Genomic DNA, 15,247 nt, shown 5'->3' with positions numbered 1-15,247 from the left:
GTCTTTTAACAGTAGAAGATTTAGTTTAGTTTATTTTTACAGCACACCAATGTGCCTACTGTATGTCTACTAGTGTCTACAAGTGATTACTCTGCACTAACAGCAAGTAGATGTTTTAAGAGTGGAACACTTGATTTGTTCTTAGCCTCTGTGCTGCCAGTACATTATGTTTGGCCTAAGAGAGTGACAGAGAGGGAACATTGCACACTGTCACACAATGTGATCAATACAATGTGATCAACTCTTCATACACACATTTACTCTTTCTCTGAATTGACACAAGTGACAGATGATGGTATCCACAAGTATTGTCTTGCTGTCAAATTTCTATGCCGAAAAAATACCTGAGTGAGACACCATATTATTTTAAGCAGCACCACTTTATTTCTTTGAATTATTACATATTTTTATATTGGCAATTAATAAATGTTTTACACACACACACACACACACACACACACACACACACACACACACACACACACACACACACACACACACACACACACACACACACACACACACACACACACACACACACACACACACACACACACACACTATATGTACCTCCAATATGTTTTCCTTTTCACCCTCATCTTCTTTGTCCCTCCCCTTTCTACCACCATCCTCTCCCTCCTGATCTGCCTATGTCACTGTCTTCTATCTCACATGATGTTGACCCTGCCCACCGCAGGGCGAGGGGACCTGCAGCCTCAGGTGGACAGTGCCATGCAGGATGTGACTGACCTGTGTCTGCTGATGGAGGAGACAGAGAAGCAGGCGGTACGGCGGGCCCTGGTGGAGGAGAGAGGGAGATTCTGCACCTTCATCGGCTTCCTGCAGCCCGTTGTGGTGAGGGGAGGGAAGGGAGAGGGGGAGTGAGATGGGTAGACAAAAACGTACAACTCACCCTAACCCTAACATTTGAACGCCAAAATCTGACCAGTTCATTCTGAGTCAGTTGATATTTGTGCAAAGGCTGAAGAAGATCTCTCTAGACTCACAAGTGTATCCTCAAAGTGTGAGTTTGAGCCAAATCTAATGAAAATCCCTCAAAGTGTTCTTGAGATATTGCATTCATGGGGCCAGTGAGTGGACAATGTGGCAAACTTTGAAGTAAATCTTTTAAAGCGTTATATCATGCTTACAAGAATGGCACAACGGACAACCCTAAAACATAATGCCTCTGGCCTTCGGCTATCCCCAGGCGAGTAGGAATAAACTTACCAAGTGCTCCACAAGTGACAGTCTATGTATGATTAAAATGAGAGTAAAAGATATTTGGTGTAGACAGTGTCACCTAACATGCTCTTGCATTGCACATCTGATGTGTTTAGGACTTTAAAATGAAAACATAAGTTAGACTCCTTCTCCCTGTCTCGTATTTTTCAGAACGGCGAGATCGCCATGTTGGGGGAAATCACCCACCTCCAGGCCATCATCGATGACCTCACTGTGCTGACCACCGATCCTCACAAGCTGCCCCCAGCTAGTGAACAGGTGACCCCCCCCCCCTCCCCCCCCCTCCCCCCCCACACACACACACACACCTGCATTTACTTGAAAAATGTCATCCCTTGCTCAGCAGTAAGGTTTCACACAAACGTGTACATGTCCCTCTCTCAGGTGATTAAGGATCTGAAGGGGTCAGATTACAGCTGGTCCTATCAGACCCCTCCTTCATCCCCCAGCAGCTCTGGCTCCCGCAAGAGCAGCATGTGCAGGTACACACACACACACACACACACACACAAACGTAGCATGCACTGTGTGTTGTACAACATGTCTGAGTATCAGAAAGAGGAGCGTTCTCGTTTGTTTGTTATTTCACTGTCCGTCTGCGTGTCCGTCCACCATAGCTGTTTGTCCAGTCATCGTCTTCTCCTCCAAATGAATGCACCACATCCTTCAGACAGAGAAACTCTCTGCAGAAGTATGGATTGTCTTTGTAAACAGCTGAACGAAAGACGACAAAAGATATTTAATTTTGGTAAAAAAAATAGTGAATAGCATGTGTGCAACAAAGGCCTGCATTCTGTAAACATAGTCAACAGATTGGTTACAAGAAGAATACTGTCAACTAAATGAAATAGATTATTGTGGTTCTTTGACTGAAAATAATCACTGTATGTGTGTGTGAAGCAGTCTCTGTATGTCAGTGTATATGCATGTACTGTAATAGCAGTCAACTTTAAGGCAAAGCTCAAAAGCATGCAAGTTCACAGCCTTCTTTGCCTGCAGTGTTTACAGTGTGTGAGAGCGTGTGGATCCTCATGAGCTTACACACTCTTTGTCTCCTCCCACTTCCCAATTTTCTCCCTGCCCTTTACCTCAACATGACCACCATTCTCTGTGTCCCTCACTCGTCTGTCTTCCATTCTTTTGTGTCTTGTTCGTGTGCACCCCTTGCGATGTGCCCTCTTTCTCTCTTTTGGGTTATCTGGTTACCTGGATTCTCTTTCATTTTTCGGGGGCTCTGCTTTTGACTGTGACTTGTAATACATCATCACTAACCTGTTTTAAACGACAACATGCTGTGTGAACTGCTGGCCCCGACTTCACCTCATCACGTAAAACCAAATACTCCCAATGCATCCTCCAATCATTACTTTATCATCTCCGCCATAAACCATCCCACTCTTATCTTAATCCCTTATGTTGTTTCAACTCCCTTTTCCTGAAACAAACCTTCACTTTGACACATCCCTGGAATCACACTCTCTCTCCCCTAAATGTCCTGACTCCACATTGGAAACCATTACCCTCACACTACTCCATTACCCTCCTCTACCCCCCACACCCCTTGCCTCCTATGCACCTTTCCTGTGCGACCCCGTCCCCCCTTTGCAGCAGTGTCAACAGCGCCCACAGTAGTGCCTCCCGCTCGTCAGGGGGAGGTGGTAGTATGGGGGGTATGGGTGGCTGTGGTGGAGGCTCGCAGCCCCACTCGCCCACCTCATCCTCCTCCTCCTCCATTCGCTACCGCAGCAGCCTGCCACACCAGTCCCTGCCCCCGGGGGGCCTCGCCGCACACCGCCTCAGCAGCGTCTCCTCCCACGACTCGGGCTTCGTGTCCCAGGACGCAAACATCTACTCCAAGCCCCCCTCGCCGATGCCCTCAGACATCACTAGCCAGGTACCAAATGCATCGCCCTCGTACATACATTCACTATCAGTGACTCCAGCCATAAAGCTATAGTACGTAACTTTTTACAAATAACTGAATGCCATTCAAGCTATCTCAAAAACAATTTGATTAGGCCTCTCAGCTCTACCAAATCAGTCAGAATTATCTTGTCTCTGTGTCTTTTTTAGCTTGTCCTTGGAATAAATTGTGGCTATTTTAGGCCTCACATATGATGCTTACATGAACATGTGGACTGTTGATCAGCTCTGAAAAAGAAAATGCGTTTTTTCTCTGTTTTCCTGCTGTAGAAGTCATCCAGCTCAGCATCGTCAGAGGCCTCTGAAACATGCCAGTCAGTCAGTGAATGCAGCTCCCCTACAACTGTAAGTACTATTACACACACAGTACAATATGGAAACCACAACCGTTTTACACTCAAATCCTGGTCTGTATCTCTGAATACGTAGAGTAAACTCTTTATTCATTCTTAAGTTTTGGGTTTGTGTCCAAATTGTAAAAGAATGAGTTGTGATGGCCAGCTCGAGTCAAGGCTGACTTTGTGACCTATGGGTTAATATGAGTTTAGTTTCTCTTTTTCCTCAAACCATCAATGTCCACATCGTGAACCCTCTGATATGATTTGTCATGTTCAGAAGATAGAGCCATTGGTCCTGCAGCAAGTTTGCTCATCTACCAAAAAATAATCGCTTAATGGTTTCAAAAAATCAATTAAAACATAAGGAAAAATACTTTGTTTAATAAGGTATTACATTTTCTTACTGAGAGTAACTTTTTCCCCCCCATATTCTGGTGGCAGTTAAGAACAAAATACTTAATTTCTAGTCAACTTGATCTATTGGTGAAACAACTGTGATGATTGCAGTGGAAGAAAGTCATTGGAGAACAGAGCAATTGAACACATGCCGTTTAAATTGATGAGGTACTTTAATCAAGGTAGCAGGAGTTTTATTTTAAGAGTTGAATGGGTTTTTGAAAACAGTAGGATACTTTGACTGCTCAATGGTCAGGCACAGGAGAAAAGTAGGAGCTCTCTTGGGCTAAATGGGCTCTCCAGCAGGGAGCAGTTGCTACACAGTCACAGTATCCAGCTACATCAAATTCTCATAAGAGAAGGTAATAAAATAGTAAGTGATAAGAAGATATTGTATATGACTCATGTTGGTATTACATGCAAAAATCGCAGAAAGGTGAGGTGCCAATGGGGAAACACTGCTAGTTCTCAACCAACTGCAGTGGGTCCCTACTCACAGGGCCTAAGGAGAAAGTTATTATGAATTCATCCGGCTTCTTTAACACATGCCATGATCTTTCTAACCTAAACATATACAGTAGCTGTGAAACATAGGCTTTGTAGGCATCACTTAGTTCTAAGACTAACTACACTTAGTTTTGCATACAGGGTCATTTGATGTATGGACGACTGACTAATTGTGTTTTGGAAGCCTTTTTTCATTGTCAAACCTGTTCCCACTCTTCTGTCCTACACTGAAGACTTTTATTCTGGTGGGTTTGGCCCAGGGGTCCCCTCCCCCACCCACTCGCCCACCCACCACAGCTGGCTGCCTGTACTGTCTGCTCTATGTCTCTGTGTCTTTCTCTCTCTGATGACGTGACATTGTCTCTCATCCCGCAGTTTGGCACATCCTTTGCTACCTTCCGCCCTGCTCTCTCTCACCCTGGCTCCACCAGGCCTCTCTCTGTCATTCTTCCTGTGCCTGCGTCCTCACCCTATATTTGCCCCCCCGGATCCAGCTCCTCCTCTCCCACATCAAAGGTTCCTATCTGGAAGGTTTGTTCTCCATTCGCTTGCATTTCCTGAGTTGCACCTTTTTCTTCTGTTCCTGTTTGGTACGCTTCAGCCGATGCTTAGGGTTTATTTTCGTTTGATTTATATCACCTAATTAACACATTCATAACCACATTGCTTTGCTTCCTCAAAGTGTTCATCCCCACCTGCTGTGTGTGCATGCATCATTTTATTATGGCCCCCCATGTCTCACTCACTTGTTTTGCAATCTACCAACTGGAGATTGGCCAAAACTAAGAAGGATGTGGAGAGCTGACCAATCCAACTGATCACCATATTAATACATTCAAACTCTTGAAAACTCCCCCTGCCCAAAACACACCCTCACACTCACTCTGCCAAGCACCCAGACACAATCCACCCGTAAAGGCCCCCTCTCTCTGCACTCAGAGGACGGGTTTCAAACTGCTGGATAGTGGACAAGTCTCTCGCTAATCCTAGCCGCTACTTTCTGTATTAATTTAACTTACCTCTTCAGGATTGGTCTAAAGCAGGTCAGTATGAGCAGCCAGTGGCTGCAGCAGCAGTTCAGAGGAGGAAGGAACCTCTGGATAGACTGAGGGAGAATGAAGGGTCACCCAGTTCTCAAGGATATGCCGGGTCCTCACCACCTGATGACACACAGAGATCCAGGATGACTCCCGCTAGCATGGCTGCTAAGGTAAGCTAGATGATTGGTATAGTATGATTGATGAATGATGTACTGTAGGACAAACCAAGTCAGGCTAGGTGTGTAGAATAATGTGTGAGAGTTTGTAGAGGAATGCACATATACTTTTTATGTATGGCTTATAATAAACCATTAAATCATTGTGATTATTCGACTACAGAAGCAATACATCTTCCACCTACTGAACAATACGTTTGATAAGATGAAAACTTGACATATCTGACCGTCCAAGTAATACTAAGTTAATAAATAATACAGCACCCTAAGCATGCCATTGCCCATGGTTAGCATGTGGCATAGAAATTAAGAAAATCCTGAGTTTGAATTTATTTTGAGGCTTTCATTCAATGTGGACTTTTTGTGTACGTCTCCAGCATGGAGATGAGGTTTCTCCAGCAGCCAGTGACCTGGCCATGGTTCTGACCAGAGGACTGAGTATGGAGCAGCAGAAGAGCAGCAGAGACTCCCTGCAATACTCCAGTGGCTACAGCACAGAGACTACAACCCCGTCCTGCTCCGAGGACACAATTCCTTCACAAGGTTAAACTCTTATCTGCTTAACTCTTATCTATGGAAGCTTTCATTCCTTCATCTTGTATTTTACGAAATCTCAGGAAAACTGACCTATTGTTGGTCTCCCTCTGCAGAGTTTGTTTTTGACGGTATCAGTTTTGTTTTTACCATAATCTAAGAAAATAAATGATCCGTTTCATCATCCAAGTAGATGGCAGAATATGTGACAGGCGCATTTTGACAGTTTCCTTGGCAGCAGCTTGGAGATGATAATGTAAATATTAAATGTAATAATATTAAATATGTTGGCTGTCACTCTCTGGCTTCTTTAATCCAAATCCCCTATACATGTGGCTCTCCCTGTGCTGATCCAATAATGTGATCCTAATATCTATTTCCTCTCTTTCCGTTGTGATTCTATTCTCAATCACTTCTAAACATGTCATCATAACTCCTTTTCTTACCCACCCTTTCCCCCTCACTTTAGGTTCAGATTATGACTGCTACTCAGTGAATGGTGATGGTGAAGGTCATGATGGACAGACTGAGTTCGACAAGTCCTCCACCATTCCTCGCCACTCTAACATTGCCCAGAATTACCGACGCATGATCCAGACCAAGAGGCCAGCCAGCACAGCTGGGCTGCCCAGTGGGGTACTCGGTCCTGGGGTTCACGGGATACCGGGACACCCTGGTGGAGCTGGTACTCCGGGCACTGCCACCATCCGCCGAACTCCATCCACCAAGCCTGGTGTGAGGCGCACGCTGTCCAGTGCCGGGCCTATCCCCATCCGACCACCCATTGTGCCCGTTAAGACGCCCACTGTTCCTGGAGACTCGCATCCACCTGGCACTGCTGGTATTGGGTACGCAGGTGGAGGGCACACGAGTGGCGTGCCTGTGCGCGTGGGCAGTGAGGAGTGTGTGTTCTTCACTGGAGTCGAGGATGCACAAGGAGCGCTCGATTACGTGAAGGCGTCACCCAAGCGCCTCAGCCTGCCTAATACCGCCTGGGGATCAGGGGCGGCATTGGAGGTCTACGCCCAGCAGCATGGCGGCTTTGCCATGGGAGCGGGATCAGAAGAGGAGCAGATAATCGCAGCCAATCGGCACAGCCTAGTGGAGAAGATCGGAGAGTTGGTAGCCAGCGCACACGCCCTGGGAGAGGGGCAGTTTCCCTTCCCCGCCCTCCCCGATGACCCGGCCCTGCCTCCAGCCGGCCCCAGCGACACACAGGGGGCGGAGGGGTCCGGTGACATGTTGACCACCATCAGGAGAGGGGTCCGCCTCCGCAAGACCGTCTCCAATGACCGCTCGGCTCCACGCATGTTGTGATGGGACCAGAAAGCAGGAAGAGGATGATACTTGTCAGCCAATAGGGAGTCAGGTGTGGTGCAACCCAACCGCCTAGTACATACACAACTTAATCATGTAGGGAAAGCTATAATATATAACAGAAGAGGAATGAAAACATACACGAAAAAAAACAAGTGTAAAGACATCATTAGAGTATACAATATAAAGATAACAATAACATTAACAATGTTGACCCATGCTGAAAATTAAAAGTTAAATACTGAATATTGACAGGCCCCTAGCCGGCCGCTATAACTAGTGTGTGTTGGACGCATGTTTGTCTTCTGTACACCTTCACCCAGGGACGGAAAGACTGGCCGGAAAAACTGATACGATTTGAAAAAAAAGGCAAAAGAAAGAATGAAAGACTGGGTTCTGTTTGCCAATTTATACCCTTCCCCATTTTCTTCTCTAACCAACCTGATTGTCTGATCCCTGAGACCAATGACTGCGTGGGCGAGAGAGAGAGAGAAGGGTGGGTCAGAGTACCACGATGTGACCAGCTGGATTTGAACCCAGGCGGTCTAATCAGCGACAAACTGTACTCATCAGCCCACTGAACTGAAACTTGGGTACTAGCACGGGGAGCTAACAAGCCAGAGGTCTCCTCTGGTTCATCCCCAATGTAAATTAATCTTTAAAAAAATACTGTTGGCATTGAACCGTGCTAGTGCCTCCTTCCCCTCTCTCTCTGTGTGCATTCATATGTATGCATGTGAGCAAATGTGAAATGTAAGTGTGTGTAATAGATTGTGTGTGTGGGTGTGTGTGTGTGAGCGGGGTGGGTGGGTAGAGCTCTGCTGCAGGACGGCTGGTTACCCACTGAGGGCAGGGCTTTTTTCTCCTGAGTGTCGTGCGTGTATTTCCTTGTTTATAATGTGTGACGTCATTTACCTTGTTACCACTGTTGGAGAAGTTATGAGAAGTCAATCCAGGCGTATATATATTCATATATATTTTCTAGAACCAGAGAGAAAATGTTGAATCAGACATGGAGCAATAAATGTGTTTTATTTTCTTGTTTCCAAGAAGAGGGATCGACGGAGAGTCCTAGGTTCTCCTTTACCACTTTCAGGCAATCATCAGGAATGCAAAGTTACACATTGACTGTGAATTCATGCCTAGCCGGCTCTGGCGTGTGTGTCTCTCTCCCTTGTCCCTGTCTCTTTCTGGTGGAGGAAATGAATTACAAAATGTTGACAAAACAAACAAAAAAACTTTAAGCACTTTGATAGCAGGTGGTAGAGTGTGAACAATGGCCACTAGGTGTCACTGTAGTCACACTGTATGATAGGGAGAGCGAAAGTGATGGTTGCCAATGAGACTGAGGAAAATATTTAATTTCTAGAAGATGAAGAAGACCGAGAGAGGAGAAGAGGAAGTGATAAAGACTGGTGGAATTGGAGTGATTGGTCAAATCAAAGATGGGATGAGCAAGTAGAGCAAAATATTTATCTAACAATGGATTGGACGTCAGTGCCCTTCAGGGTTCTGCAAGCCATCGCCTGCCTGTGGGTTGTGAATAATAATGAATTGTTTTAAGAAGTGGTTGCGCTGGTATCTCAAGGACTGAGCACGTAATGCAAAACATACAATGCACAGATAGGTCATGCTATATTTACATATAGGCTTTAAAGGGCCTATCTGCAAATATATTCTGACCTATAAATACAGTATAGTTTTGCATTATGGGGAAGCAAAGTTAGGCTTTTAACATTTGCAAAACATTTAATAGAGGATTACAGGATAACCAGGCCTCCATTTAAGGATAGGAATTGCAGGTTGGTCAGCAGGCTAAGCTAACGTTAGCTGGTCTCGTCTTCTGGTTCCACGTGTTAATAACAGATGTTGTTAAAAGGCAGCTTTGACGGACCCAAGCTAAGTACTGGAAGTGATGTGTAATCCTACTAACTACTGCTGTTGTCGGGTGTAATGTGTAACGAGTAATTGATTAGATTTTTCAAGTAACCTTTCCAACACCGGTTACTGATGAAATGTGTCACAAACGTTAGCATCTAGACCAGCATTTTGATTAGTCACAAATATGAAATGTCGTTCCAGTGATCACGTTCTTCTAAATATTGTTGTTTTAACACAAAATGTATGGCCAAACGATAATATCCACCAAGCTATACCCCAGTATGGTTCAGTTCAGCTCAGGGCTTACGGCTGTATGAAAGGATTATTTATGGACAATTTGTGAGAAAAAAGGTGAAGCCTGTTTGATGTGCTCGTCGATGGCAAAGAAGAAGGGGAGTTTAAATGATACTTTGTAAGCTGACAAAGAGAGGAGTATATATGTGGAATGAGCATTTCACTGCCTGTTCAAACTATATTTACTCTATGTGCTGTACTTGTAAATAAGAATCAGGCGCACAGATTTGGTATAAAGGTTTGTTAGAAAAATATTACATGGAATATTCAGTTTTTATTATTTTTTAAATTCTGCAGTACTGTTTCAATGTTTAGTCTTACTTTGAATTAATGTAAAAATTATTGAAAAAAACTCCAGTTGCAACACAAACTACTAAGCTGTGTAATATGGATGAAGGGTGTGTGGGGCCGAGAATGAGTGTGTCCCTGTTTGGCTGTTGATATATGTAGGCTAGTGAACTCTTTATGTCCGTACACTCTTATATCAGTGACCTGGACATAGCTGGTGACATCAGTGATCTGACAGGCTCTTTTAGTGATCCAATTTGTTTGTTTTCTTCTCCCAAAAAAGAGCATTGTTCTTTGTTCATTTGTGTCTGTTCGAAAATAAAACTATAACTATTTCATTTCAGGAGATAGAAAGGACAATGTTTGCAATTTGAGACATTGTCATCCTTTGCCAGCACACTTTTTTTTTTGTGTAATTTTGAAAATTTGCTTCGGCAAGGGAATGTTTAATTTTTTTTTTTTTAAGGGGAACTACTGTATGTGTGTCCTGACTGGGTGGTGCGAGGATGGAAGGGGAGAGCAGCGGGCTTGGAATCCATCCCCCCTTAAAATGGGTGAGAAATTGTTAATCTGGAGCATTTGTGTTAGGTCACACTGTACATGAATATACGTCAGTTTGCTGAATGATGAAGGGGGGGCATCCAACTGTACATGTATGAACTGCAAGAAGGTTTGCAATGTCAGAACTTTGTCCTTGTACAAAAGAATGAGGTTTACAGTTTGAACAGTATATAGGAAAGCAATACAGAGTTACAGTGTGCATGGTACGAACATTCACAATGATGTTCCAGTGTGGGTATGTTAAAAGGAAAATACCACTGTTTTGTCCACTCTAGAAGACTCCAATGTTTCACATTTAAAAGCTACTCCATATTGCATGGCTCTTATGGTATGAGTTGGAGTTAAGAAAAGCTTAGCTATACTTCCAAGGACACTGCAAGAGCCGATTCCACTACTCTTAAGGTGTATGTGCTGAATGAATACATTCTAGTGCAAACTGGAACAACTGAATTCATTGACAGTTAAGTACAGTAAGGTATTGCTTGATACCTTACTGTACATACTACTTGACACAATACCCAACATAAAAACAGCTGCTTAAATCCAAATGGTACCATCTCAGGACAAGACAAGTATTCTGGAATTGTATAGGGTCTTCACATTGATTGAGATCAGGACTGTCATATCAAACCACACACTGTGGCTTTAGGAGGAGAGGAAGATACAACATTGCTATTTTCCTTTAAACTGACCACTCAACAGCACAAAACGTTATCTAACTTAACAATAATGTATTTTTTTAAGATGCTGTATTTACTGTGTACTGAACTAACTGTCTGAAATAACTACTCTGCAGCAACAGATGTGTCGATATATCCATGAGTGTACGTGTATGTTGGTAGAAGTAGGCCTACCAGCACATGGGGCGAAGCACTATAGCTACAATAAAAACAGGACATTCTGTAGGAGCATACATAGACACATGGCCAGATATTCCATGCGTGCAGGCATGCGTGCGTACACACAAACACACAAACGCACATGTACTCGTCATAGGATACGCACACCAAACAAGACTTTCTTCCTAACCTGATAACAACTAGAACGTCCTTACTACAGCATGTCCAACTCCTTTTGAACATGCTGGGACACTGTAAAAAGTAACATTTTAACATTCATTTCATACTTTGATTGAGTTGCAAATATCCCATATGAGCTTTCAGTCCCAATAGTACTGGAACAATTCCTTTGCAATTAGCTTTCTTGTTGCCAAGGAAGGCTAGCTTGTGAGCTTGATAACATCAAGAATAGTACAAACATGGGACATGGTACATTCACTCCATGTTACAGGTAGTTACATACAGTATGCATACTTGATTAACAGTTGAAATAATGATCTCAGAAAGTACTGTGTGCCTATACATACATCTACATGACAGCATATAGTGCTGTTGAGTATTATGGATAATATGAGCTTACATAGACTGTCAAGTGCTACTGGAATTGTCACACATTTTGAGAAAAAATCCCTCTTGTTCGCTTTCTTGCTGAGAGTCTGTTGAGAGGATTGATAGCATTATCATGTCTCTACGATGAAGCTACAGCCAGCAGATGGTGGTTAGCAGAACACCACTAGCCTATATCCTTTTAGTTGAATCCGCACAGAAACTGTAAAACACTATACGTGGTGGTCTCATTTGGGGGTGATGTGCTGGATAAATACAATTAAGAAAATAAATGACTGTATGAAAAAGTAATTTTCTAAAATGCTGAACTATTCCTTTCACACTTGATTAAATCTTGATGGATTGTTTTTTCACATGTTTTTCTTTCCTGAAAAGCTTGGAGGAGTAAGAAAACTCCCAATTAATTTGGAATCTCCGTCACAGAGAAAGCAATGGCAAACAGACTGGGATCAGAGGAATATGTAAAGTCAATTTTACACCCGAGTATCCCTCTCTTGTTTTTTCTCTATTGTATCTTCCTCTTTTGTATATTTTCCCATCAACTGATCAGTATGGTACAACCAGGAATGCTGTCTAGCTGACAGGTTAGAAAACCACACTTGTCATGATGAGACTTCCACCGGCTGTATGCAGTCTCTCAGTGCCTCACTGCACATCAAGGCAAATGAAAAACAATTCTGATGAAGTCTTTATTTTCACCACAATCCACAGTGGATATACTGTAAGCTCCGCTCTGTTTCTCCCCTTCACTCTCTCCCCTCGGCTTACTCTGTGTGGGTGTGTGAGTGTGTGTGTGTGTGTCTTCTTATTTGCAGTTAAAAAGTTTTTTTTTGCAATTACTGGCCATGATTATGTTCATAATATTTCACATATAAATGTTAACTATAGTTAAAGTTAAATAATATGCTTTGGAAATAAACAAAGGGAGTCTTTGCAGTAAGCAAACACTCATTGGGTGGAACAATGGCACAGACAACTCCACTGCTGTGTGAATGGAGTCCCCTTTATGTTTTACTACTTTGATGTGATCGCTCAAGTCCCCTCTTGGCAAATTCTTTAAAGAAAAATCAAAAAAAGACATAAAGAAATATTCTGACAAAAGACCTTTGAAAGTAGATTTTCTGTTGGGTCTTATCTTCTTTTTTTAAATGAACTATAGGTCCACACTTGGTCAATGTAGACCAATAGTCCACTGTTGGCAATGTAGGAATGTATGTGTGTGTGTGTGGGTGTGTGCAGGAATGGTTAACGGGGGATATCATTAGGGGTCTTGGATGTGCTGTTCAAAGAGGGTCTGGAAGCATTGGCTGGGGTAAACTTCTCCCCTCCGTACACAGTAACTTGAACTCATTTCAAGGCTAGCAGCTGGACGTCTTACACTCCCTCTCAGTGCTAGACAACATTTTAATTACTTTTGATCAGGCTTTTTAAGACATCTCTTTGGCATCATTTCACAGGGCAAATGATATTACTTTGATGGCTCCCTGGTTAGACGCTGTCATATAAACCTCCAAGATGCAAATGCCATCACCATTGCAACATCCAGTGGGCCTGTTTACCCACAACGCCATCACAAGACAAGCTACTGATGTGTACAGTGCAGAGTTGATGAGACCACCCAAACACTGAATCAGTAACAAGCATTGGTACTTCTGTAAAAATGGTCTAAACAGGCAGAAGGAAAAATCCAATTAGAGAAACTAGGCAAGTGATAATAACTTCATAATGATTAAATGCTCAGCTGTAATAATGTAACATTATCATAATAAGGGCAGTGTTGAAGGAAAGCCAGAAAACATTTGACTCAGTAATGTCTATTAAAGTCTGCTAACATTAGCCGCAGTGGGTATTGGTAAAACCAGACCATGCAAGATTGTAACTCCAAAATATGTTATTATTTTATCAGCCATAAACTGTACTCTTCATTTTTAATAGGAACATTTGTATTTCTTCTTTCAAAATGTACATATACTTTAGGATGAAGTTATACACAAGACAGTCATAACAAAGTCTTAAAATTCAAAACTGCTAAATCACTTTAGATATCCAAGTTACAACAGAGGCCTACTGGGGCCTCAGGCTTCTAATGTATCTGTATATATCGGCCAAGGATGTCGTCTTGGTACGAATGTTGTCTCTCTTTAGGAGGAGGGTGATACTTAATCCGATATCTTTCACATCTTGCATAACATTCCTTGCAAGCCACTGCAATTATTGCATAATTTGTCAGCTATTCTTCAAACACTGTTTGCGATATTCCTTCTGTAGACTTCTGAAATACTGTAACAGAGATACAGGAAGTTTTTTTTCTGTGGCGTCATTCTACACCTCGTCATATTGCCAATGTCAGATGTGACATAATGGAATTAAAAACTGATGACCGTAAAACAGTCGACCATGGTAAACTTCTCTCAGCCACTAAACCTGTTGACCGTGCGCATCTCAGCTCAGAGTTTCGCTGGTTACTCAGATTCATAAGAAACTGGCAGACTTACGCTGTGAACATTTGCTCACAGCTTGAACACAACACTAGAAATCTATTTGGAGATTGTGTTTACTGTGAGAAATGCATTGCTTACTAACTTTCTTTAGCCAACTACCATGTTAAATTGAATGTGTACGTTATGTTTGTGTGTGTGTGTTGCCAAGACCCCTACTGTTCCTCCCTACGCACCTCCCACACACAATCTGTCAGTCCTTACTGCCGTCTAGTACTGAAGAACACACTACACACACCCAGACACACACACACACACACAGACAGACACACAAACACACACAATAGACACTTGTGTGAAGCAAACATGACAAAGGTAGATTCTCAGGAGATACATTATGGTCCACAGAAGTCCTCCAGGGGATCCTGATGATACATGTTGCAACATCCTGTCACACAGCCATTCAGAACACAGCAGCTAAAGATGCCTCCTGGTGCCACTGTATCTAAACGGAATGTCTTATTGTCAGTACTCCAGTTCTCGGTAGTGTCTCTTGTTCGCTCGCTCTCTTTCTCTCTTCTTCCTCCTTTACAGCATCTGTGTGGACTCGACAGTGAGACCTCTCCACAGCTACCATCAAGGCGTCGATATAATTGACTGTTGCTACTCTGATCAAAGGATGATAGTGTGATAGAGCCAACACATGCATTATCTTTTCTGTACAAAAAACCCCGAACACTGTGCTCTTGTCTTTCTCTCTTCCCCCTTTCATCCTCCGTTCCGCTCCACATCTTTAATTTATTGTGAATTGATTTTCTAAGGTTGTTTCGCCTCTATTGCTCACGATGAGGTCTTTCTTTTACCCATCTTCCTTTTTGTAAAATTGACCCCTTTATGTTAACT

The 15,247-nt window shown here is 43.0% G+C and overlaps 1 protein-coding gene across 1 annotated transcript in view; it reads left to right on the top strand.

Annotated features, from left to right (window-relative positions):
* The window catches only part of mtss1lb (MTSS I-BAR domain containing 2b), a 55,536-nt gene extending 47,386 nt beyond the window's left edge, over window positions 1–8,150 (top strand). The window contains exons 7-15 of the mRNA XM_080031258.1: window positions 698–855; window positions 1,396–1,503; window positions 1,630–1,727; window positions 2,866–3,139; window positions 3,439–3,513; window positions 4,785–4,940; window positions 5,437–5,619; window positions 6,003–6,168; window positions 6,629–8,150. Of these exons, the coding sequence (XP_079887384.1) occupies window positions 698–855; window positions 1,396–1,503; window positions 1,630–1,727; window positions 2,866–3,139; window positions 3,439–3,513; window positions 4,785–4,940; window positions 5,437–5,619; window positions 6,003–6,168; window positions 6,629–7,476 (2,066 nt within the window). The 3' untranslated portion in view covers window positions 7,477–8,150. The remainder of the gene's footprint in view (window positions 1–697; window positions 856–1,395; window positions 1,504–1,629; window positions 1,728–2,865; window positions 3,140–3,438; window positions 3,514–4,784; window positions 4,941–5,436; window positions 5,620–6,002; window positions 6,169–6,628) is intronic.
* Window positions 8,151–15,247: the final 7,097 nt, after the last annotated feature.

Source organism: Ammodytes marinus (genome assembly GCF_949987685.1).
Source record: "Ammodytes marinus genome assembly, chromosome: 1".
Lineage (NCBI taxonomy): Eukaryota > Metazoa > Chordata > Actinopteri > Uranoscopiformes > Ammodytidae > Ammodytes > Ammodytes marinus.
The sequence above is the reverse complement of the archived record's forward strand: the minus strand, read 5'-3'. Positions and strand labels throughout refer to the sequence as shown.